The sequence below is a fragment of the Tachypleus tridentatus genome, chromosome 13 (assembly GCF_004210375.1).
Source record: "Tachypleus tridentatus isolate NWPU-2018 chromosome 13, ASM421037v1, whole genome shotgun sequence".
Lineage (NCBI taxonomy): Eukaryota > Metazoa > Arthropoda > Merostomata > Xiphosura > Limulidae > Tachypleus > Tachypleus tridentatus.
Window position 1 is genome coordinate 198,218,275 of NC_134837.1, and position 25,072 is coordinate 198,243,346.

The following is a 25,072-nucleotide window of genomic DNA, read 5'->3' on the forward strand; positions in this document are numbered from 1 at the left end:
TTCGTCCTGCACACATGTTACTTATTGTAGATACGGTAGGTAATGGTCTATCAAATGCTGTTTTCTTTCGTCCTGCACAACATGTTACTTATTGTAGATACGGTAGGTAATGGTCTATCAGATGCTGTTTTATTTCGTCCAGCACCAATGTTATTTATTGTAGATACAGTAGGAAATGGTCTATCAGATGCTGTTTTATTTCGTCCTGCACACATGTTACTTATTGTAGATACGGTAGGTAATGGTCTATCAGATGCTGTTTTCTTTCGTCCTGCACAACATGTTACTTATTGTAGATACGGTAGGTAATGGTCTATCAGATGCTGTTTTATTTCGTCCTGCACACATGTTACTTATTGTAGATACGGTAGGTAATGGTCTATCAGATGCTGTTTTATTTCGTCCTGCACACATGTTACTTATTGTAAATACGGTAGGTAATGGTCTATCAAATGCTGTTTTCTTTCGTTTACTACTCATGCAGGTAAAGATGTATCAAATAACTTCTATTTACAAATATTAAGCCTGGCATTAAGTTAACACTTAAAAAGCAAAGGATGATGGATCGTACTAAGTAGCAATTCGAAAACTTACATAGTAAAATTACCTTTGAATACAAGTAAAAATACTAAGATAAAAGTATTATTGTTTTTTTAAATCAGGCGAGCCTCAAGTAGCTGGTGAACCTTGGAAATTAAGTCTCCCTAGACCTACTAAAGTGATACGGCCAGAGTAAGTTTCCTTCTCACTATACAATCAAACTAAATTTGTAATGCATGAAATTTACTATAACACTGTTGTAATCTCCAATTTTGATTACTTGTGTGAAACTTCAAAATAAACAGTATATATATTATACATTGCTGTAAGTTATTTACAAGTTTAATATTATTAACTTCACTTTAAATTACCAGAAAATGCAACATAAATAGTTTATGTTAGGTAATGGCGCGTGAGTGGAATAGTGGTTAATATACCGAATTGTGAAACCGAAGGTTCATGATGCGCGAAAATTCGAAATACTGGTCTCGATAGAAACACTGTTCTTGATAGAAACACTTTACTTGATAGAAATACTATTCTTGATAGAAACACTGTTATTTATAGTAATAAGCAGCATTTTCACTGGGATATTTCACTTTGCTCCTTGTTGTCAATCAAAGTCACTTTTACCGTTTTCTGTTTTCCAAATCTAACTTAGTATAGAAGTAAATAAGTGTAAGCAGGTTTCTTTGGAATACAGTTTGAATTATAGAAAATTACATGTGATCGCACTATATTAAAAGTTTATCATATTTTACTGTTCGGTTAATAGTGTCTTAACTGTCTACCACCAGTTTCCAAGCTGGTTTTTCACATAAATGTATCTTTATTGCTTTGCAGGGTTCCCCACCCAGGGAGACTATTTGGTTACGCCATATTGAGCGTTCCCAACCTCATGTGCCCCACGAGGAGGAGTCAAGGCCATCTCAGAAACCCGAATTCGTGACTCATCTCAGAAATTTACATCTACAAGAAGGAGAACGCGCGAGTTTTGAGGCTCGACTCATCCCCATTGGTGACCCCACTATGCAGATAGAATGGTTTGTGAACGGAAAACTGTTAGAAGCAAGTGAGTGTATTCATAGTGATAAATAAATAATACTATGTATGTATGTGAAACAATTAAACAATGGGAAACACGTTGAGTGCTATTTAAATTAAACTAACAGATATTAAATATATGGGACAAGCGTGTTAAGGCGTGCGACTCGTAATCTGAGGGTCGCGGGTTCGCATCCCGATCGCGCCAAACATGCTCACCCTTTCCGCCGTGGGAGGCGTGATAATGTTAAGGTCAATCCCACTATTCGTTGGTAAAAGAGTAGCCCAAGAATTGGTGGTGGGTGGTGATGACTAGCTGCCTTCCCTCTAGTCTTACACTACTAAATTAGGGACGGCTAGCAGCGATAGCCCTCGAGTAGCTTTGTGCGAAATTCAAAAACAAACAAAAACAAATTAAATATATGTAATTTCGTAACTGTCTTTTTTGTATATCATAAATTAAATTACTTCAATGATCTATTTAAAAAGTGAGAGTTTTAGGTTAAAGGAGGCTAGCGTACCTTGAGAACTGAACACAAATAAGATCGAAAAGTTTCTATTTTTCCTATATTAGCTAAGCTTGTGACACCATATCTCAAAGCCCAGCATGGCCAGTGGGTTAAGGCGCTCGACTCGTAATATGAGGGTCCCTTGTTAGAATTTCCGTTACACCAAACATATTCCATCTTTCAGCTGTGGGGGCGTTATAATGTTACCGTCAATTCCATTATTCGTTGGTAAAAGGGTTGCCCATGCATTGGCGATGGGTGGTGATGACTAGCTGCCTTTCCTCTAGTCTCACACTGCTAAATTAAAGACGGCTCATAGCCTTCGTGTAGTTTTGCGCGAAATTCAAATAAACCATATATCAAATGTTTTCTTTTTTTGAATATTTGTTAGCGAATAATATTGCTAACAAATATTTTTTCAGGTCTTAGTGGTTTACCGCTCATCTAGCTAATTCTTAGTTCGATGTCTTTTATTTAATAAGGGTATTGTTAAGTTTTTTTTATATTTTAAGCGTAGACCTTCAACTAAATACCTGGCATATTTTACGAGATTTTGCCTCAATTTACTAGACGTTTTGTCACATTCAAGATCTCATTGTAGTACTTAAAGATCACTCTCTTCAGTGATAACCAGTTCGTCCAATTAAAGAAAACATAAAACTCTTTTAACAACGAAAAGTGGGATTGACCATGACTTGATTACGCTTCCACGGCTGGAATGTATGTTTGGTGTGACGGGGATTCGAACCCACGACCCTCAGATTACGAGGCTAGTGCATTAACCACTAGGCCATGCCGGGCCGAACAGGAAGGTACAGGAAAGAAAACATAAAATAGTGAGTTCAATAGCATGAACAAGCATTATTTTCTATTAGGGATACTAAGAAAAACACGTTATTTTATTGTGAATGTATAACGTTTATGAAATAGTACTGAAGAGAATTCTAGTATACAGTTTTAGAATTTTTATTTCTGAATATATATACCTGTGGAGTGTCAATTATGAACCCACTGAATGCTTTTGGCCTTACTGAACTGAAATATCACAACAAGAAATGTATTTTTATCTACAGTAATTTACCAACACAGATAGAGTCTTGATAGTAAAAATACCAAAATTAATTATTCTCTTTAAGTCGAATATCTGAAACATTGAAAGCGTTAGTTAAAAGTTTGTAGGACATCACGAGTCGCCTAAGAAAACTGCCTAGTAATTTTTTGAACGTATTCCTAGTGAAAATTATTTCCTTTGAAAACCGTTGTCTATATACGGACGGTTGTGACACTTGTATATCTGATTATCTTCCTTCTAGTTGTCTTTGTAGTCTGTGACCATCAAGTTAAACGTGTTATTACTATTCACTTGAAATGTGTTTATTTGCAAGTGCAACTAATGCTTAAAACTAATCCTTTCCTAGATGGTTACATTAAAATTTTTTGTTAATCGATTAGAAAAGTATGCAAAGTAATAAACTTTGGAGTTTCGAAGAATGAGTTATCAGTAGCGATGCACCGTATTGGAAAAGCAAAAAAGACCTGATTGTAACAAAGCAGGCTACTTCACGATGAGCTACTTGTTGTACACTGGAGGTAGTGAAGAAAGTTAAATAACTTGTGACTGGAAGTAACCCAATATTATAACTTTTTACTGTAACTAAAATAGTAATTGCTTTTAGAAGTATAAACAAGAAAATAAATTAACCGATTTAAGCCTAAAAAGAAGGAACTTAATAACAGTATTCAAAACTTTTTTTAAAGCACTGAGTTGAATAGAAGACGAGCAAAAACAAGTATGTGGTCTGTTACAAATGGAAGTTACCACATTTTACAAAGTATAAGTCTTATTAAATGCATACAAAACCTCGAAGAACTTACTACCATTATACATGTGGTACAGCGTTTTAAAAATGATACAAAATTTGTCGCGATAGTATTTCCAAGGGGTTTAAAGATGTTACAGTATACAGTTATAATAATAATGTAAACATTTGGAAAATCAACAAAAATCTCTGGAGTTAATTTTGCACAACATTTGACTGACGTGTTAGCATTACCACTAGGCTGGGTTAGCTAGGTGGGTAAGACAATCAACTCCTAATCTGATGGTCGATGGTTCGAATTCCCATTACACCAAACATGCTCAATCTTTCAGCTGTGGGGGCGTTATAATATGACAATCAATCCACTATTTGTTCTTAAAAGAGTAACCCAAGAATTGGCGGTGGATGGTGATGACTAGTTGACTTCCTTCTAGTCTTACACTGGAAAATTAGGGACGGCAAGTGCAGATAGCCCTCGTGTAGTTTTGCGCTAAATTCAAAACAAACTAAGTATTACCACTACACTGCAACATTCTTCAATATTTTCATATTTAGGAAGTAAGACATCATGAGGTTGTCTATGTGAAATTGTAACTCCTAAGTACAATTATGTAGTAAAACATATGCAAGACAATATTTAAAAGGTGGACGTAAGTCTGTTGTAAGTCAAAACGAATAAAACCTGTCTTGTCAGTTTTTATTCGTTTTGACTTTCTAGCCGCGGCATAGATAATTATATTGAATATCTCTGAGTGAGTTTGTTTTGTTTTTTCCAAAGACAAACGTTTACCTCATAGCTCTGCCATCTTTTGACCGATTCGAAATATAATTTAATTTTTGGACTCAGTAGGTCAAACCCTTTCTTTTGATGTGTCTTGTGACATCCAAGGCCTCATAGATTAATTTACTCTAATCTTACCTAAAATAATGTTAAGTACCGCGGCTATTGAAAAGTCCCTCTTGTTTATAAACTTTTTAACCATTGTGCTGTTTAGATTTTGCACTTTGCACATTAAGTTATAAATTAAAATTGTAGGCATCTTTTAAGGTTCATAATTTAAGTATTGTAAGACCAACTTTAATCTACGTGTGTTTCTCAGGTTCCAGAGCGATGACCATTGATAGATTTGGATATGTTGCACTCACACTGTTACACGTTAACAGTGACGATTCAGGAACGTACCAGTGTCATGCAAAGAACGTCGTAGGTGAAGCTATTACCACGGCAACGCTTCACGTGAGCCGTAAGTTACTGAGAGAAAACAACTCGCTTTTTTGTTTTAAAGACAATATTATATATGTATATATATGAAACCCACGTTTCTTAGACTTTGAATAATACGTCAATAAAGCTATAGTAGAAGTTGAATTTGAAAATATGAGATTTCAATACAAACTGAATGTGTGTCAGAACATTTAACAAAAACAAGTGAACCATTTTAAAAATCTCTTTAATTACGTCATCATAACTGAAGGGGAAACTTTGTCGGGAGAAAGAAAGAATTCTTTATAGAGAAAGCGATGAACTGTGGCATTTCATACAGGCTATATAGTAAAAATACGATATATGTTAAGTACAGAGGTGTGTTTCTTTACATTTTGTTTTTTTTTAGGGATAAGTAGCATACATGTTATTATAATAATTAAGACCACTTGGATTGTTGATGAATAACTAACGTACATGTTATTATAATTATCCAAGACCACTTATTAACTTTCGGGAAGTAAAACTAACTTTTCTTTCACAGCTCGTGCTGTAATAGAAAGTGCAGTTCAACACCCAGAAAGTTGGGAGGCGATCCAGCAGTTGGAGGACTGGGAACGTTATAAACGTCATGAATCAGTTGATGAATCTTTATGTCCGTCTAAGCCTGTTTTCACCAAACCTTTAAATAACTTAGAAAATTTACAGGAAGGAGGGTTTGCTCATTTCGAAGCCCAGGTAACTCCAGTAAGTGACTTCACCATGACTATTGAGTGGTATTTCAACGGTCAGCCATTAACAGCCAGTAAGTTCAGGACCTTTCCATAATCGCTTTAATCCACTGAACTTTACATGATTTACGCTTAGAAACCTTTGCTTGTAAGATTAATTTCAATTTAGTTTTTGAGATGTGTGATCATTCTGCACGTTTGTTTTTGTAGTATACATTATTTAAAAAAAACAACAACATAGAACATCTCTTATGTGGTGAAACTTGATCTGGCAGATTGATAACTCCGACTGAAACAGGTTTTCAGTGGGTCCAAACTTTTTGTGCTCACAGTATACTAGGAAAATAATGTTAGTTTCGCAGCACACTCGTCTGACCCCTCACTCAAAAAGAGGACAGTTTTGTGATGAAAAACATGAAATACACTAATTTGGAGATACTTTGAATAAAGAAAAATGCTAACAGTTCAGTAATAAGATCACCTAGGCCTAACTAAACTTGGTTATTTTACACGGTCGTGAAAAAGCATACTTGATGCCATACATTTACAAAATTTCGCGGCACATCGTTTGGGAACCACTGGAGTAGAGTGTTTACCAGTTTTTAAACTATATTTTCACCTGTTTTACGTGGCTAACGACGAGGCCTTTTGCACATTACCAAAGCTGAATGGGGTACAACGTACTAACTCTTAGTTAAATTTAGATATTTGATAAATGAACGATGTACATAGTATTTTAACGAAAACTTTCTATGGTGAAGTTCCCGTATAAATACATACTAATGATAAAATAAAGCACCTAAAAATAGAATGGAGCGTAAAACACGCTTCCGGCTCACATTAAGTTGAAAAATGATTTTCTTCAAATGTATTTCCACCGTAGGAGGGTTAAAGTGGTGAACTTTGACCACTGTTGTGCATCATGTTTTAACAGTCATAACGCTTCCGTACTGTTACTTAAAAAGTATTAAACTTTTATCAGTTGTATTTATTTAAAAAGCAATCTGCGTGTCATCTGCAGAATATACGACTATTTTGCTAGACTGTGGAACATCCATATGATGTAGGTTTGATTAGACTGTGGAACATCCGTATGATGTAGGTTTGATTAGACTGTGGAACATCCGTATGATGTAGGTTTGATTAGACTGTGGAACATCCGTATGATGTAGGTTTGATTAGACTGTGGAACATCCGTATGATGTAGGTTTGATTAGACTGTGGAACATCCGTATGATGTAGGTTTGATTAGACTGTGGAACATCCGTATGATGTAGGTTTGATTAGACTGTGGAACATCCGTATGATATAGGTTTGATTAGACTGTGGAACATCCGTATGATGTAGGTTTGATCCATCAGTTATTTTGTGGCTCGGCATGGCCAGGTGGTTAAGGCACTCGCCTCTAATCCGAAAGTCACGGGTTCGAATTCTCGTCACATCAAAAATGCTTGTCCTTTCAGCCGTGGGGGCGTTATAATGTAACGGTGAATCCCACTATTCGTTGGTAAAAGAGGTGCCCAAGAGTTGGCGATGGGTAGTGATGGTTAGCTGCTTTCCCTCTGGTTTTACACTGCTAAATTAGGGACGGCTAGCGCAAATAGCCCTCGAGTAGCTTAGCGCGAAATTCAAAACAAACCAAACCAGTCATTTTGCCATTCTGTTTTTCTTGATCCGAGTACATGTTTCTATCCTACCATAACGAACCACCTGCACCCTGTGGTCATTTCATTTTGCTCTTACTTTAGCACTACTTTCTACTCTTATTCTTGTACTATTCTTGCCATCAATAAACAAGTTTTATTATTCACCGTTTCTTACCTGATATTAATTCATTCTCTTCCTTTTTCCCTCATCTCCATTTGAGGGCAGGTCATTGGATGCACCCATAAGTCTAACGTTCCTGACCACAAACACAATCGTCTTTGAACATTTGACATTTCCTCCTCCATTTAAGCTTCTTTGACCTCTCGTGCTTTTAACTTTTTACGTAACTGGTGTGCCCTACTGTTACTCTTGTAATACCTCGGACATTGTGTCAGTATAAATTTTCAGGTTAAATTTAAATTTGATCTCGTTTTCATCTCGACATGAACTTGTTGTTTCAATAGTTCCTCACAAGTTCCACAAGGAATTTGGTTGGTAATGGTGAGTGTTCCACAGATAGCGTTCTGGTATGATCGTTCTATGGATCAGAGTAATAAACCAACCAACTCTACTGAAAAAAAATCAATCGTAATTTCTCTGTATGTTATCCCATTATAGATCGGCTTACAACTCTGGATTCCTTATAAAATAATGCATATTTCTGTAGATTTTCAGACAGAAAGCCTAAACGCCGGACGCGACTATTTTTGCTGTCGTTAAATCAAATATTATTTGTTAATGCAACTCTCATTACTAGTTTTGATTATTCTAGTTAGCCTCTAATGTAATTATTATTTATTGTGATTTATTCTTTGTTATTATACTTTTATTATAAAGACTATATTCCATTTTAGGCTAAAATATGTATTTTGAACCAATCCAAATCTCTTAAGCTTACTGAACCACGTGAGTTATTATTGGGATTGCGGCCGATTATTTCGTTAACAGTGAGAATACCCGGCTGATGAAATAACACATTCTAACTTTTATAAATGGAAACGTAAGAAAATTGTATTTAATTAATCATACTGTTGACGAGGTTGATTCTGAATTTTGCCCTAATGACGCGTATCATAAATTATTATTATTATTAAAAATAAACATTTTATGAGTTTTTGTTATGCTTCCAAACAACAAGTTTCTAATATTCACAGCGTTTATCACTTGCAAAGAATGTTTCTATTTATATACAAAAGTTATTTAACCTTTAAACTTATCACTCATAAAGTTGTGTTCCTCTCTAATCGTATACATATCTGTACAATCACAAAAATGGTAACATATTTTCCAATTAAAATTTATCATAGGCACTCGAGTGAGTACTGTTTTTAGTTTTGGCTACGTGGCTTTACATATTAAGTACCTTCGAGCTGAAGACTCTGGAATTTACATGTGCAAAGCAATTAACCAGAAAGGAGAAGCAGTGTCGTCAGCAACGTTGAAAGTAAAGAGTAAGTTTTGTATTATTTTATTCAATTCTCATTAATATTTAAAATAAGAATGCATATTTTAATTTTCCGAACATAGTTTTTAACTGATATCATGCGTTAGAGGGTCACGACTGGCCGTTCTCTGTCGGAAAATACTCCATCTTGAAAATAAACTTCGTTTTCGTATCTAAAATAAAAACCACGCGTCTCTGCTTCTTTCCATAATCCATTTAATGTGCGAAGTTTAAGTTTATCTGTACGTGTTTCAACAGCTACATTGCACAGAAATACAAAAGCGCTGTTTATTGTTTTCACTATAAATAAGGCGAACTGTTTCAGGTAGCTTCAAACATATTGTTATTTAAATTTTGTAAGTTTTCTCTTCCAAAACGCTCGGCCTGGCATGGCCGAGCGCGTAAGGCGTGCGACTCGTAATCCGAGGGTCGCGGGTTCGCGCCCGCGTCGCGCTTTACATGCTCGCCCTCCCAGGCGTGGGGATGTATAATGTGACGGTCAATCCCACTATTCGTTGGTAAAAGAATAGCCCAAGAGTTGGCGGTTGGTGGTGATGACTAGCTGCCTTCCCTCTAGTCTTACACTGCTAAACTAGGGACGGCTAGCACAGATAGCCCTCGAGTAGCTTTGTGCGAAATTTCAAAACAAACAAACAATCCAAAACGCTATGATCTTCAAAATAACAACAAGTGCAGACGATGATCCAAATTCGTAATGCTTGTAATGTATTTTTAGTTTGAAAATAACTGTGAGGTTTTTATAAATATCAAACAGACATGTTTGTAAGTTAATGTTTTGTGAGTAAATTGTTTAAGGTAAGGTTGTGGCTACGGTGAATAACTTATTTTAAAGTCTTCCACCCTCTCATGACTGTTTTACTCTGTTGGAACACATGACGGAGTAAAAAAATTAAACCAATCTAATATAATTAAAAACAGTAGTGTATATAAACTAATCATAAGTAGGAGGCATATGCCCTATGTGTTAGACGTCTGCCCCTCCCCCAGTTGAAATTCCTAGGCCTGCTGCTGAATATAATTTATAATATATAATGTTAAGCTACAGTATCATGTGTAATAACATATAATGAAAAGCTGCAACATTACATGCAATAATATACAGTGTTAAGCTTCAACATTACATATAATAATATATAGTGTTAGGCAACAGTATTATATATAACAATATATAGTGTTAGGCTACAGTATTATATATAACAATATATAGTGTTAGGCTACAGTATTATATATAACAATATATAGTGTTAGGCTACAGTATTATATATAACAATATATAGTGTTAGGCTACAGTATTATATATAATAATATATAGTGTTAGGCTACAGTATTATATATAACAATATAAAGTGTTAGGTTACAGTATTATATATAACAATATATAGTGTTAAGCTACAATATTAAAATAACACGATAATAGTTAATGAAAAAAAAAAATCGTTTGTAGAACTCTTACCAGAGTTATGTTTAATTAGAATCATGGACCGAGACTGTTTAATTATTATTATACCAAGAAAAAAAGAGACACTTATCATAGTCCTCATATAATTTTTTCCTCCTAACTGTATTTATTATTTCATTTATATTAAGGTAATATAATATGCACAGTGATGTGTACCATTCATCTAGAAAAGTGTTGTGGATATTTAAGAGCTCTGAAAGATTACGGCCTTGAATAATAACGTTTCTTTCTGTGCAGCTATGGGTGAGGTTGTTTATGACCTGGGCTACCCAGAGCAACAGCGGTACCAAGAAAAGATTCAAGAGTTGGAAGCCTGGCAGCAGCAACAGCGCCAACAGATAGTGATGGAAGAGGCTGTGCCCCAGATGGCGCCAGTGTTCCGAACTCCTCTTAGAGACGCAATTGACATCCAAGAGGGAAAAATTGCAAGATTTGAAGCCCGTGTGGAACCAACTGGAGATTCCAGCATGCGGGTTGAATGGCTCAAAGACGGAAAACCTCTGGAAGCTAGTAAGGGCTTTCTCAGTGTTCCTTATACTTGTTTTAAAAAAATAATTTTGCGGTCGATTAGACAATAATTAAATCATTATATCTTGACGTACACTAATAGCAACATGTCTGTTTAAAAGAAGGTTCTAATGAAAACACATATTCTATTTATTATTGTCACTAATTTTTATCTTACGAGTCGACTGCTAATCTACTGCCCTCTTCAGACAGGTCCTGAAAGGGAATGTTTTTGTGCAGATAGTAGTAGAGGTTCGATCCTGGGTTTTGTTATTAGAAAGTCCATTGCATTATCCATTCAAGTGAATACAGCAGTGTTATAACGTGGAGGCCTAGTAGTGTAAACAAGTAGTCATGCTATGGTGCTACTTATATCGCAACTTAAATGTATAGGAAAAATTGAGTTATACAGATAATTTTGGCCCAGCATGGCCAGGTGATTAAGGCACTCGACTCGCAATCCGAGGGTCGCGGGTTCGAAACCCGTCACACCAAACATGCTCACCCTTTCAGCCGTGCGGGCGTTATAGTGTGACAGTCAATTCCATTATTTTTTGGTAATAGAGTAACCCAATAGTTGGCGGTGGTGGTGATGACTAGCTGCCTTCCCTATAGTCTTACTCTGCTAAATTGGGGACGGCTAGCGCAGATAGTCTTCGAGTAGCTTTGTGCCCAATTCAAATCAAGTAATTTTCACTGACAGGTAATAGTTTTTTTACATGAAAGATACTACTCACTGTACTTACACTGATACTAATTTTGTTTGTTGAAAATTTGACGTTATACTAAAGTAAATAATGATATAACGATGGGTTAAATATCATTGTGATCTATATTTTCGGTAGTGAAACTATCAAATAATATTTGTTTTGATATAAGATACATACTGTAATAATAATCCCATTAGAGATTCAACAATGGTAAGGTTTGGGTGATAACTTTATTTATTCACAGGTTATAGAACAACAATTTTCTTCAATTTTGGTTATGTTTCTCTGACCATTCGTGGTGTTGACACACGAGATTCGGGCACTTACACTTGTGTGGCAACCAACAGTATTGGAACAGCAAAATCATCAGCAAAATTAACTTGTCAAAGTAAGTGTTACAATATGATGTAAATTGTTTAGTGTAGTTTCAGAATGTGGTATGAGTTGTTTAGTGTAGTGTTACAATGTGGTATGAGTTGTTTAGTGTAGTGTTACAATGTGGTATGAGTTGTTTAGTGTAGTGTTACAATGTGGTATGAATTGTTTAGTGTAGTGTTACAATGTGGTATGAGTTGTTTAGTGTAGTGTCAGAATGTGGTATGAGTTGTTTGGTGTAGTGTTACAATGTGGCATGAGTTGTTTATTGTAGTGGTACAATGTGGTATGAGTTGTTTAGTGTAGTGTTACAATGTGGTATGAGTTGTTTAGTGTAGTGTTACAATGTGGTATGAGTTGTTTAGTGTAGTGTTACAATGTGGTATGAATTGTTTAGTGTAGTGTTACAATGTGGTATGAGTTGTTTAGTGTAGTGTCAGAATGTGGTATGAGTTGTTTAGTGTAGTGTTACAATGTGTGTGTAGTGTTACATGAGTTTAGTGTAGTGTCAGAATGTGGTATGAGTTGTTTAGAGTAGTGTTACAATGTGGCATGAGTTGTTTATTGTAGTGGTACAATGTGGTATGAATTGTTTAGTGTGGTGTTACAGTGTGACGTCAGTTGTTCAGTATAATGTTACAATGTGATGTAAGTTGTTTATTGTAGTGGTACAATGTGATATAAGTTGTGCAGTGTAGTATTACAATGTGATTTAAGTTGTTCAGTGTAGTGTTTCAATGCAGTTAAGTTGTGGTATTGGTCGTTCAGTGTAGTATTACTTGTAGTATTAATTGTTCAGTGCCCTATTACAGTGTGGTATTGGTTATTCAATGTAGTATTACAATATGGTGTTAGTTGTTCAGTGTCGCGTTATAATGTGCTTTGAAAATTGAATATGAACAATGTTACTTGTACTTTAAGTAAAAGTTGGCCTTAAATTTCTAGAACTTACTTATTTGAACAAATTTTAAATAAAATATGATATAACTCAGATTTAGTAATATTTTATGTTACAGTACCAAGATGATTTCTGAGCTATGTTTAGGGCGAGTTCTTGGAATACAAAATATTCTTGCTTTGTGGGGAATTTCATCACTCTAGCCTCTTCTCTATTTCGTCAAACTTATTCTAAAAGTTTAATTGCAAATGTTGGTGAAGTTACTTTACAATCTGTTATAATATCTGCTCAAGTTAAGTTTGTTATAAAGTCACTATTTGGGGTTCCGGAGAGGAGGAAATCATTTGGACAAGTATCTATTTTATATATTAATATATTGTTAGTATATATGCTAAAACACTGTTTAAATATTACTTGTAAATATATTCTAAGATGCAGTTCCAAATATTATATACATTTACGTGTGTTGTAAATAAACAAGCAAACTAAACAGAATAGTTTATTTTGAAATACTTTTGACTTGGATTGGTTTGGAACTTAGAGTTCATTTCAATGTTTTGGTGTATCATTGCTCTGTCAACTTATCCAGAATGTTTGAAGTAACTAGAAATATGAAGAAATAAACAGATATGAAATGACTAGCAAATTGAAATACCTAGCATATTTGAGGTGCCTAGAAGACTGAAGTAACTAGCAGATCTGAAATGGTTAGAAAACTGAAGTAACTAGCAGATCTGAAGTGGTTAGAAGACTGAAGTAACTAGCAGATCTGAAATGATTAGAAGACTGAAGTAACTAGCAGATCTGAAATGGTTATAAGACTGAAGTAACTAGCAGATTTGAGGTGCCTAGAAGACTGAAGTAACTAGCAGATTTGAGGTGTCTAGAAGACTGAAGTAACTAGCATATTTGAGATGGCTAGATGTCTATTTTGCCACGTCCAGTCATACTCTATCTGATGATTGTGTATCTTGACTGTACCTCTGCAACATAATGTCCATTGTAAAAGATTAAGTAGTAAGGCTGACATGTCCGAAGTACATAATATCCCCTGGTTGTTTCTCATAATAAATCTGGTGTAAGAGGATGGCGGTTTCTCATCAGCCGTTTCGACAGTTCGATCACACAGAAATCCATGGATGCTGAAGCCGGCGACTTGAGTGGTGTATCTTTGTATGAAATAACACGAATTCCAGCTTGATTATCCATGGAAAAAAAACCTGTATACACGTGACTCGTGTCGGTTTTCTCGACAGAGATGCTTTTGGATTATACTGTATACTCTTGCTTAGATTGACTTTTCTGCTGACATTTGTATTATGTGATTCTCATTTTTTCCAAGATGCCATGCTTTGCTTAAAGCTGCTTGGATACGACTTGTTGTGGGTATTTTCTTGGATGGTTTGGCGCCTAAAGTTGATTCATATTTCTTCCCAATACAATTTTTTTATCTTCCAATGCTATTAAAACTAGGGATACCTTATTTTGGAAATTATAAATCCCTGATTTTAACACTCTGTATAAAATGACTGTATTAATATTTTGCGTCGGAAAAGACTACTATACATTCTTTAAAAAAAAGAACGCATAATTTTCGGTGGCATAACGCTATACGAGATGACAATCTAAAAATGTCCCTATGATACATGCCATTCCATCGAAACCTTATATCGATGGTGTTCTCCTGTGACTTCTGATTTGTATATCTAAACTCTTTGTCAGTTTTACAGTAGATTGACATATACCGAAAACATATTTTCATATTTTTTTCCTTATGGCTGAACTTAAAGTGTCATCAAACTTGTTCTAACACCTTTGGAATGTTTGGTAACATTTATCTTTCCATTTTTTGTGTCAGTTTTTATTACCTGTATGCTAGATAATTCTAATTTAGAACTTCCAAACGATTAAACACGGGACTTACAAAAGAAGAATCTTCAATGCAATGTTTATAACATACAAAGACGGGCCCGGCATGGCTAGGTGGTTAAGACACTCGACTTGTAATCTGAGGGTCGCGGGTTCGAATCCACGTCCCACCAAACATGTTCACCCTTTAAGCCGTGGGGACGTTATAATGTAAAAATCAATCCCACTATTCGTTTTTTTAAAAGAGTAGCTCAAGAGTTGGCGGTGGATGGTGATGACTAGCTGCCTTCCCTCTAATCTTACACTGCAAAATTAGGGACGGCTAGCGCAGATAGCCCTGGTGTAACTTTGCGCGAAATTCAAACCAGATCTAGTGTACAAAAATAGAACTACATATAGTTTTTGTCCAAGAAGGACGCGAGTCATGAAGCAAGTAACGACGTTCTTTATTGTATACTAGCTGAAGTACACCTCCCCTGGACTGAAGTAATGTAAATTCATAATTAATGAAAGGTTCTCTTCTATTTATTTGTCAAAAACACAAAATGTGAAACTGTTAATTTGTATTTTATCACCCCATGGATCCAATGAGCCTCTGTATCAAATTTGGTGTAATTTCATTTAGATGGGGGGGGGAATAGTGGTAAAAACGCCCATAAAAACGCAAAACTGAAATCTGTATGTAACGACCTAAAGAACCTTCACACCGGTTTTGGCGAAGTAGTTACATTGACATACAATAGACAGTACTGTTATGTTTATATAGATAAGTAGTTACATGGACGTACAAAAGGCAGTACTATTACATTTATATAGATAAGTTAGATAAGTAGTTACATAGATGTGCAACAGACAATACTATTATATTTATATAGATAAGTAGTTACATGGACATACAACAACCAGTACTATTTTATTTATATAGATAAGTAGTTACATGGACATACAACACACAGTACTGTTATATTTATACAGATAAGAAGTTACATGGACATACAACAGACAGTACTATTATATTGAAATAGATAAGTAGTTACATGGACATACAACAGACAGTACTATTATATTTATATAGATAATAGCAGAGCAAAATTCTACATTATTTTAAAATGGGATTAGATTATGAGATTTAGCGTCATAGAAAGAAATATTTTTGTAATAAATATCAAAATTTTAATTCTTTGCAAATAACACATATTTGTAGTTTTTAAGATATAACCACGGTTGCTTACAGCCAAACAGAACGTAGTTTTGGAGAGCCAATACCCTGAAGGCCTGGAGAAAATACAGCATCTCGAAGACAGTTCTCGTTATCAACGAGAGACTTACGAGGAGACTAATGTCACCCAGCGACCAAAGTTCACCGAGCCTCTTGTGGGCAAAGACCTCCTGGTGGAGGGGAAAAGCGCCCACTTTGAAACCCGATTGGAGCCAATTGGGGATCCCAATATGATTGTCGAATGGTATTTTAATGGACGACCCCTTACAACTGGTAAGTTTCCGTAAATATACAAGCTATCACAAACTTATAAAACTAGTAAAGCTTAAGAAATAATGTTATCAATGTGGGCCTGGGCCGCCACCTTCCATGACTTTGAGTCGTATCACACGATTCGTCCATTCGATACAAAAGTACTTGTGTTTTATATCACATACTACTTGGCGTCAACTTCACGTTGAGCCCCATTCGTGGTATTGAAACGGTAAAGTTGAAATGACCATCAAACCCAAACTATTCATGAGGTTTCTTATTCATTTAAATCAGGGGTGCTCAACTCAGATTTTTTTTTTTATGTCGAACCAAGTTCGAACATGAATGAAACTTGGGGAAATGTTTTTGAGCCTTTTGAGTTCTTTACTAACCCTAAATACACTTAACAAAATGTATATTAAATTTCAACTTTTCGCACTGTAATTTTATGTCACGAACCGTACAAAATGAGCTTGCGGAATAAATGTGGGTCCCTTTGGGGTTTACTATTTGGGCATACACACACACACATATATATATATATATGCCAATGACTAGGCTTCTAATAATACTTTATTTCTCCATTCTATCTCTAGTTTTGGTTGATACCAGTTTTGTAGCTTACAAATAATGTTCTAAATGAGGAGGGAAGTGTTCACCCACTTTGTGAAAGATCAAAGTATTTGATATGGTGAAGGAAAACTCATAACGGCCATGTCACTCTGGGTCACAATCTAGCATTAACAACTAAACCACTAAACTACAGAAAGTTTTAGCAAGCATGTCCCACACTTTATTTTGTGCATCATTCAACAAAAATTATGTAAGTAGATCCCGAAATGTCTTCACTCAACTCATCCTCAAAAATCAAAATGGCGAGTAGTATTGCGACCTCCTGACCTATTGTTTTCATCATGTCTATCACAAATTCTTCTCTTTAAGACGGTAGACCATCATCTTGTTGTATTAGTATATAAGATGTCATCTATATTAGAATCATACCTGATAACATTTTCCAGCTAAAACGACATATAAATCTGTGTTTGGTTTTGTGTATCTTATTTCATTTCAAGAAGAACACGCCCATCTTGGTCTCAGTTAAAACCCTTTTCGTCTCATTTTCAGGTTCTTGTTTCGTCAGATAGTTTTAAATGTGAAGTTTTTATAAATAACAGGAGATCTCTTCTTTTTCTCTCACTAAAACATGTTTTAAAATCGTCAACTTTGAGATTTAAATGTTTGCTTTCGGAAGATATAGAAACTCGCTTCAAGACGTGGCCTACTGGCTAGCGTACCTAAATTATGAATCCGAGTTGTTGTTTTTTTGTTATTCTCGTCCATTTTCCCCGAACGCACGCACCGCACTTTCAGACTGTGAGTGCGTTATAGGAGTGACGTTAAAATCACATTAAGCGGTCACCCAAAAATATGCAGAGTTTGCGGTGTGTATCGCTGATTAGATGTTTTCCTTCTAATCTATCGCTTCAGAATTATGAATGGCTATCTGCACATAGCCCTTGTGCAGCTTTGCTGGAAAACCAACTTTATTAGCAAATTTGAAATACCTCTGATCGTTCACCTGTAAGCTTCATGGTTTATAACGCTAAGTGCAGCTTTGTGCTTAACAATAAACGAATAGTTTCGTAAAATACATGGTTGTATCAAACCAATACACAGTTTAAATGTCTCATAACTTGGACTATATGATAAGTAATGTAACACAATTTCAGTAAGGTCATAAAAAAATCAGACTTTTCCTTTTTCACCTAGAAACGTGTTGTAACTACTTATCTTACATTGATTTTTGAAATTAAAGATGACACTTTTATATATGTCTCAGTGATTGCAACTCCCAACTAAACCCAGTTTTTGCTTGTTTTCTCAGTGTAACATAAAGTTAACATAATCTTCTGGAGGCTTGGTTTTTCACAATATTAGGCCTAATATTTAGCGATACATGAAAACCCCGAAATACTAGCAACACTTCTAACACAGAATTAACTCTTGATTAATAATCACTCAGTAATAAAGTTTGGACTAAAAAATATTAACATTAACGTCATATTGACTTCTGATTCATGTTAATGACGTTAACGTACATTGCTGTGTTGCTTTATTTTTAATTTAGTGTACTTTTATTATATTATCATTACTCTTGCCTTTAAAAATACTTTAAAAAATCTATCAGCCAAATATGTAACCTATAATTACAAAGAATAGTTTACAAATATTTCATTACGGAATAATAACAATAAACAAAATGATGTGTCCTGTTCTCACTCAACCGGCCGGTATGGCCAGGTAGTTAAGGCACTCGACACGTAATCCGAGGGTCGCGGATTCGATTCCCACTCACACCAGACATGTTCGTCCTCTCAGCCGAGGGGCATTATAATGTGACGGTCAATTCCACTGTTCATTGGTAAAAGAGTAGCCCAAGAGTTGGCGGTGGGTGGCGATGACTAGCTGCCTTTCCTCTAGTCTTACACTGCTGAATTAGGGACGGCTACCGCAAATACCACTTGTGTAGCTTTGCGCGAAATTAAACAAAATATAAACCTAATGATTAGCTACTGGATTATTTTCTCAGGTTTCTTATATTCAATATTATCAGTTGAATAAAAAGTATTTATCTTAATTTCATGTCTAAATATTATTCTATCTAGTAGTGTTGTAACTAAATTGTTTAAGGTGAAATGAATAGAAATTTAACAGATTTACAATGGATTTCCAGCATTAATTGTAATGTAACGAAAAAGACGACAATATAATTTATCTCAAATCTGTGACCATTAAAGCTGATTCATTTATTAAGAGTAATAATACGCAGACGTATAATGTGAAGGTTACAGAATGAAATTTTTACTTTATAGGCCACCGATTCAAAACCTACTTTGATTTTGGCTATGTGGCTTTGGATATATTGTATGTGTTTCCTGAAGACAGTGGTGATTTCACAGTCAAAGCCAGAAACGCAATAGGTGAAGCCACCCAGTCAAAAACAATAAGAGTTCAAAGTAAGATCCCTTGTTCTACCATTTAAAGTAAGACTCTCGTGTTCTTACATTTAAAGTAAGACCATTTTGTTCTATCATTTTATGAATATTCGAATTTGTGTGTTAATTTATAAGTTTTTTTTTAGCTAAAAAGCAACTGTATTGACTATTTAATGTATTATAATGTACCAAATAGTTAAGGGACAATTTTAATGATATCATCTGAGGGTACTCATTAACGAATCAAAACAGTACAAAGTAAATATCTTCTTGTCATTCATTCATTTGTTATTAAATCCCTAATGGCCTCATTAGATACTAAATGGCTACCCTACTCTCTTGTAGGTAATATTAAAAAGGTGTAACTGATTAATAAGTTGTATATTCAAATTCAAAGATAAAAAAAATGGAAATGTATCCAATTTTAGGCTGTTTCTTAACTCTTTGTTTTTCAAGATAAAAAATCTTAAAACAAAATAGCACTTTTACACCGTACAAAAGTTTACAGTTTCATGCAAAAAATTGCGGTAATCGAGTCAGCCAACTGTGGATGACGGTTGGTGACAGAAACGCATATAACCACAATATATTATATTTTTAAATAGTATATTATTTATTGTTGTTGGACTAACTGTAGATTTAGCCCTTTCATGATGTCTGTGTTCTGGTTGATGTTTTAACAATATTTTATCTGTTTTCGTGTAGGCAAAAGTTCTATTGATACAACAACAATACACGAAGTTGGTTTAGAACAGATTGAATATCTGGAACGGCCTCACCACCAGGAGCCTCACTATCTGATCGAAGAATTTTCTAAGTCCAAACCTATTTTCACTCACCCTCTTCACGATCCCAAACCTTTAAGGGAAGGAGAACGAGTCCACTTAGAATGTCGCCTAGAACCCGCCAATGACACCACCATGAAAGTTGAATGGTTCTTTAATGGAAAACCTTTGAAATCAGGTATAGTTTTGGTTTCTTACCACCGTGATTACAATATTTAGTGACTGTTTTTTGTGTTAAGCCCAGTGTCAATTTTTCTTTACAAACACGTGATTTTTTGAAATAATTACATATTACCTGTTTCTATTTTTAAATAATGTAGGAGAAATATGTGTTAACATTCCAGGTATTTCTATAGTTAATAAAAGTTGATTAAAATATGGTTAATGTAACCATGTACAGTATCTATACTAAAGTTAAAAAATTAACCGTTGTCACAGAAAACTGATATAACAGTTTTTAATGTATTATTGTCCCCTTGAGCAAATTATGCATTTATAGTTTTTATGCAGTAATTGTTTTTCCAGAACATTAAATGTATCTATTTCTTTCTTCCTGTGATACCAACAGGTAGTCGATTCCATACACGGTACGAATTTGGTTTTGTTGCCCTCGACATCTTGACAGTATACCCAGAAGACACAGGGGAGTACACCGTGAGAGCAACCAATCATCTTGGATCTTCTCATACAAGTGCTAATGTGAAAGTTGTTGGTAAGTTTCTTTATATTATTGAAGATGAAAAAACTTCTGAATGTATAAAACATTGTTGAATAAACAAACAGAGTGCTATGTACTTCTGCCATGTTTTCAATGTTCATCGTAATCGACCAGGACCGATTACAAAAAGCAACTCAATAAAATACGTAGCGACCGTGATAAAAAACAAACCTAATTACTAAATTATTTATTGTTATTGGCAAAAAAGGCTCGATTGTAGTGGTAAATCTGTAGTTGCTTCACTAACAATAATTATATATAAATATATTTATAAATATTTATAAATAAATATAACATATATAAACAAAAAAATCAGCATGTCTGTTTGTCTGTTATCAAACTACTCCCACGTTGCTGAATCAATCTCAACTAAACTTTGTGGGATAATAGTCTGAAATAATGAGCATGTTACTGGCGTTTAGAACTCTTTCATTATTCTTGTTATTGAGTATTTATTATGTTTTTCGTAAGTGTACGTTAACTACCTTCATAAGCTTGGCATGGCCAGGTGGTTAAGGCACTCGACTCGTAATCTGAGGGTAGCGGGTTCGAATCCCCGTCACACCAAACATGCTTGCCTTTTCAGCCGTGGGTGCGTTATAATATGACGATCAATCCCACTATTCGTTGGTAAAAGAGTAGTCCAAGAGTTGGCGGTGGATTGTGATAACCAGCTGCCTTCCCTCTAGTGTTACACTGCATATTAGGGACAACTTACGCAGATAGCTCTTCTGTAGCTTTGCACGAAATTCAAAAACAAACAAACAAGCTATCTTTATAAATGGCGCCACGTCCTCAGACCAAGAAACTGAAAAATTTATTAAATTTTCTGTAAGAGAACATACATCCAGTGTGGGGGAGAGTACACAAGCATCTTATATCTCAGAGAGTGCACTAGAACTCTTTGTGGAGAAATGCAATGAAAACAAATGGCCGTCATTATTGCAGTATTATATTAACGCAGATGAAGATATTACAATAGACACCATAGAAATAATACGAAGAGCTGTTTCTTGCGTTATACCCACTTTCTACTTTCACCCATGACCTTATAATTTCATCCCACAAGACAATTCTATAGCCAGTGACCGTCAGTTAATTAATACCTTATAACACTGTGGAAGGACATTAAGAGGTGGATGTTGAAAACAGATAACAGAAAGAACCTCCAACACCTATATTTGGCCATTACCTCTTCCTACAAAGTCACCCTCATCTTTACAAAGTGTACAACATGTTATAGGTATATACATAGTGAATTCTTGAAATTTATACAAAACTTACAATGAGGTAATAATGGATTTTTATGTTATTTATCATACTATCCACCCCAATATTTTTTTAGAGTTCTTATCCCAGACATAGGACGAGCAGCCCAACATGTGTGTATATATTTCAGAATATGTAGATAATTGTTCTTCCTGTAAGCGAATTCTAGATAAGATATACCTATCTTGATTAGCATATAAATATCTTGTGAAGTTGTGTTTACTTAGACTTGGTTTAATGCTGCATACTTTTAATTGAATAAGTAAAGTTGCTTGGTAATTACAAAGATAACATGTTTAGAAAGAATAACTATCTGACACTGTTATTATGATCTTATACACTACAACATGTGATATGTCATGTTGTGTATTATTTCATGATTTAATAAATCATCCAATTCTGCTTATATTTTTACACTTTTACTCGGTCTAACTGTAGATTTAGCTCTTTCATGATGTCTGTGTTCTGGCTGATGTTTTAAAAATGTTTTATCTGTTTTTGTGTAGGCAAAAGTTCTATTGATACAACAACGATACACGAAGTTGGTTTAGAACAGATTGAATATCTGGAACGGCCTCACCACCAGGAGCCTCACTATCTGATCGAAGAATTTTCTAAGTCCAAACCTATTTTCACTCACCCTCTTCACGATCCCAAACCTTTAAGGGAAGGAGAACGAGTCCACTTAGAATGTCGCCTAGAACCCGCCAATGACACCACCATGAAAGTTGAATGGTTCTTTAATGGAAAACCTTTGAAATCAGGTATAGTTTTGGTTTCTTACCACCGTGATTACAATATTTAGTGACTGTTTTTTGTGTTAAGCCCAGTGTCAATTTTTCTTTACAAACACGTGATTTTTGAAATAATTACATATTACCTGTTTCTATTTTTAAATAATGTAGGAGAAATATGTGTTAACATTCCAGGTATTTCTATAGTTAATAAAAGTTGAATAAAATATGGTTAATGTAACCATGTACAGTATTTATACTAAAGTTAAAAAATTAACCGTTGTCACAGAAAACTGATGTAACAGTTTTTAATGTATTATTGTCCCCTTGAGAAATTTATACATTTATAGTTTTTATACAGTAATCGTTTTTCCAGTACATTATATGTATCTATTTCTTTCTTCCTGTGATACCAATAGGTAGTCGATTCCATACACGGTACGAATTTGGTTTTGTTGCCCTCGACATCTTGACAGTATACCCAGAAGACACAGGGGAGTACACCGTGAGAGCAACCAATCATCTTGGATCTTCTCATACAAGTGCTAATGTGAAAGTTGTTGGTAAGTTTCTTTATATTATTGAAGATGAAAAACTTCTGAATGTATAAAACATTGCTGAATAAACAGACAGAATGTTATGTACTTTTGCCATGTTTTCAATGCTCATCGTAATCGACCAGGACCGATTACAAAAAGCAACTCAATAAAATATGTAGCGACCGTGATAAAAAAAACAAACCTAATTACTAAATTATTTATTGTTATTGGCAAAAAAGGTTCGATTGTAGTGGTAAATCTGTAGTTGCTTCACTAACAATAAATATACTGTTAAAAAGCTGCTTTTATTACAGTTACAACATTAGACATTCTGATTTATCTTTTAACTGTAAATTTGATGTGTTGTATTACAGATTTATTGTAAATACAAAATCTAGCCTCAGGTCTTTTGAGCTGCGGGAAAACTAGTGATCAGTTAAATAATATATATATATAGAAAACACATACAAACAAACAAAAAATCTGTTGTCTGTTTGTTATTTAACTACTCTCACGTCACTGAATCAACCTCAACCAAACTTTGTGGGATAATAGTCTGAAATAATGAGCATATTACTGGAGGTTCAGGACTCCTTCATTTTTCATTATTATTCTTGTTGAGCATTTATCATTTTTGTCGTAAGTGTATGTCAACTATCATCCTGGGCCTGGCAAGGCCAGATGTTTAAGGCGTTCGACTTGTAATCTGAGGATCGGGGGTTCGAATCCCCGCCACACCAAACATGCTCGCCATTTCAGCCATGAGGGCGTTATAATGTGACGATCAATCCCACTATTCGTTGTTAAAAGAGTAACCCAATAGTTGGCAGTGGATGGTGATGACTAGCTGTCTTCCCTTTAGTGTTACACTGCATATTAGGGACAACTTACGCAGATAGCTCTTCTGTAGCTTTGCGCGAAATTAAAAAACAAACAAACAAGCTATCTTTCTAAATGGCGCCACGTGCTCAGACCAAGAAACTAAAAACTTCATTAAATTTTCTGTAAGAGATCATACATTCAGTGTGGGGGAGAGTACACAAGCATCTATATATCTCAGAGAGTGCACTAGAACTCTTTGTGGAGAAATGCAATGAAAACAAATGGCCGTCATTATTGCAGTATGATATTAACGCAGATGAAGATATTACAATAGACACCACAGAAATAATACGAAGAGCCGTTTCTTGAGTTATACCCACTTCCTACTTTCATCCATGACCTCACAACTTCATCCCACAAGACAATTCTATAGCCAGTGACCCTCAGTTAATTAATACCTTATAACACTGTGGAAGGACATTAAGAGGTGGATGTTGAAAACAGATAACAGAAAGAACCTCCAACACCTATATTTGGCCATTACCTCTTCCTACAAAGTCACCCTCATCTTTACAAAGTGTACAACATGTTATAGGTATATACATAGTGAATTCTTGAAATTTATACGAAACTTACAATGAGGTAATAATGGATTTTTATGTTATTTATCATACTATCCACCCCAATATTTTTTTAGAGTTCTTATCCCAGACACAGGACGAGCAGCCCAACATGTGTGTATATATTTCAGAATATGTAGATAATTGTTCTTCCTGTAAGCAAATTCTAGATAAGATATACCTATCTTGATTAGCATATAAATATCTGGTGAAGTTGTGTTTACTTAGACTTGGTTTAATGCTGCGTACTTTTAATTGAATAAGTAAAGTTGCTTGGTAATTACAAAGATAACATGTTTAGAAAGAATAACTATCTGACACTGTTATTATGATCTTATAC

General features: G+C 34.8%; 1 protein-coding gene across 1 annotated transcript in view; it reads left to right on the plus strand.

The window, feature by feature from the left end:
* Window positions 1-25,072, plus strand: part of LOC143236072 (titin-like) — a 162,224-nt gene that overhangs the window by 31,895 nt on the left and 105,257 nt on the right. The window contains 13 exon segments of the mRNA XM_076474339.1: window positions 663-731; window positions 1,382-1,612; window positions 5,014-5,157; window positions 5,662-5,922; window positions 8,803-8,946; window positions 10,657-10,929; window positions 11,881-12,024; window positions 16,013-16,270; window positions 19,123-19,266; window positions 19,951-20,208; window positions 20,599-20,742; window positions 22,524-22,781; window positions 23,171-23,314. Of these exon segments, the coding sequence (XP_076330454.1) occupies window positions 663-731; window positions 1,382-1,612; window positions 5,014-5,157; window positions 5,662-5,922; window positions 8,803-8,946; window positions 10,657-10,929; window positions 11,881-12,024; window positions 16,013-16,270; window positions 19,123-19,266; window positions 19,951-20,208; window positions 20,599-20,742; window positions 22,524-22,781; window positions 23,171-23,314 (2,472 nt within the window).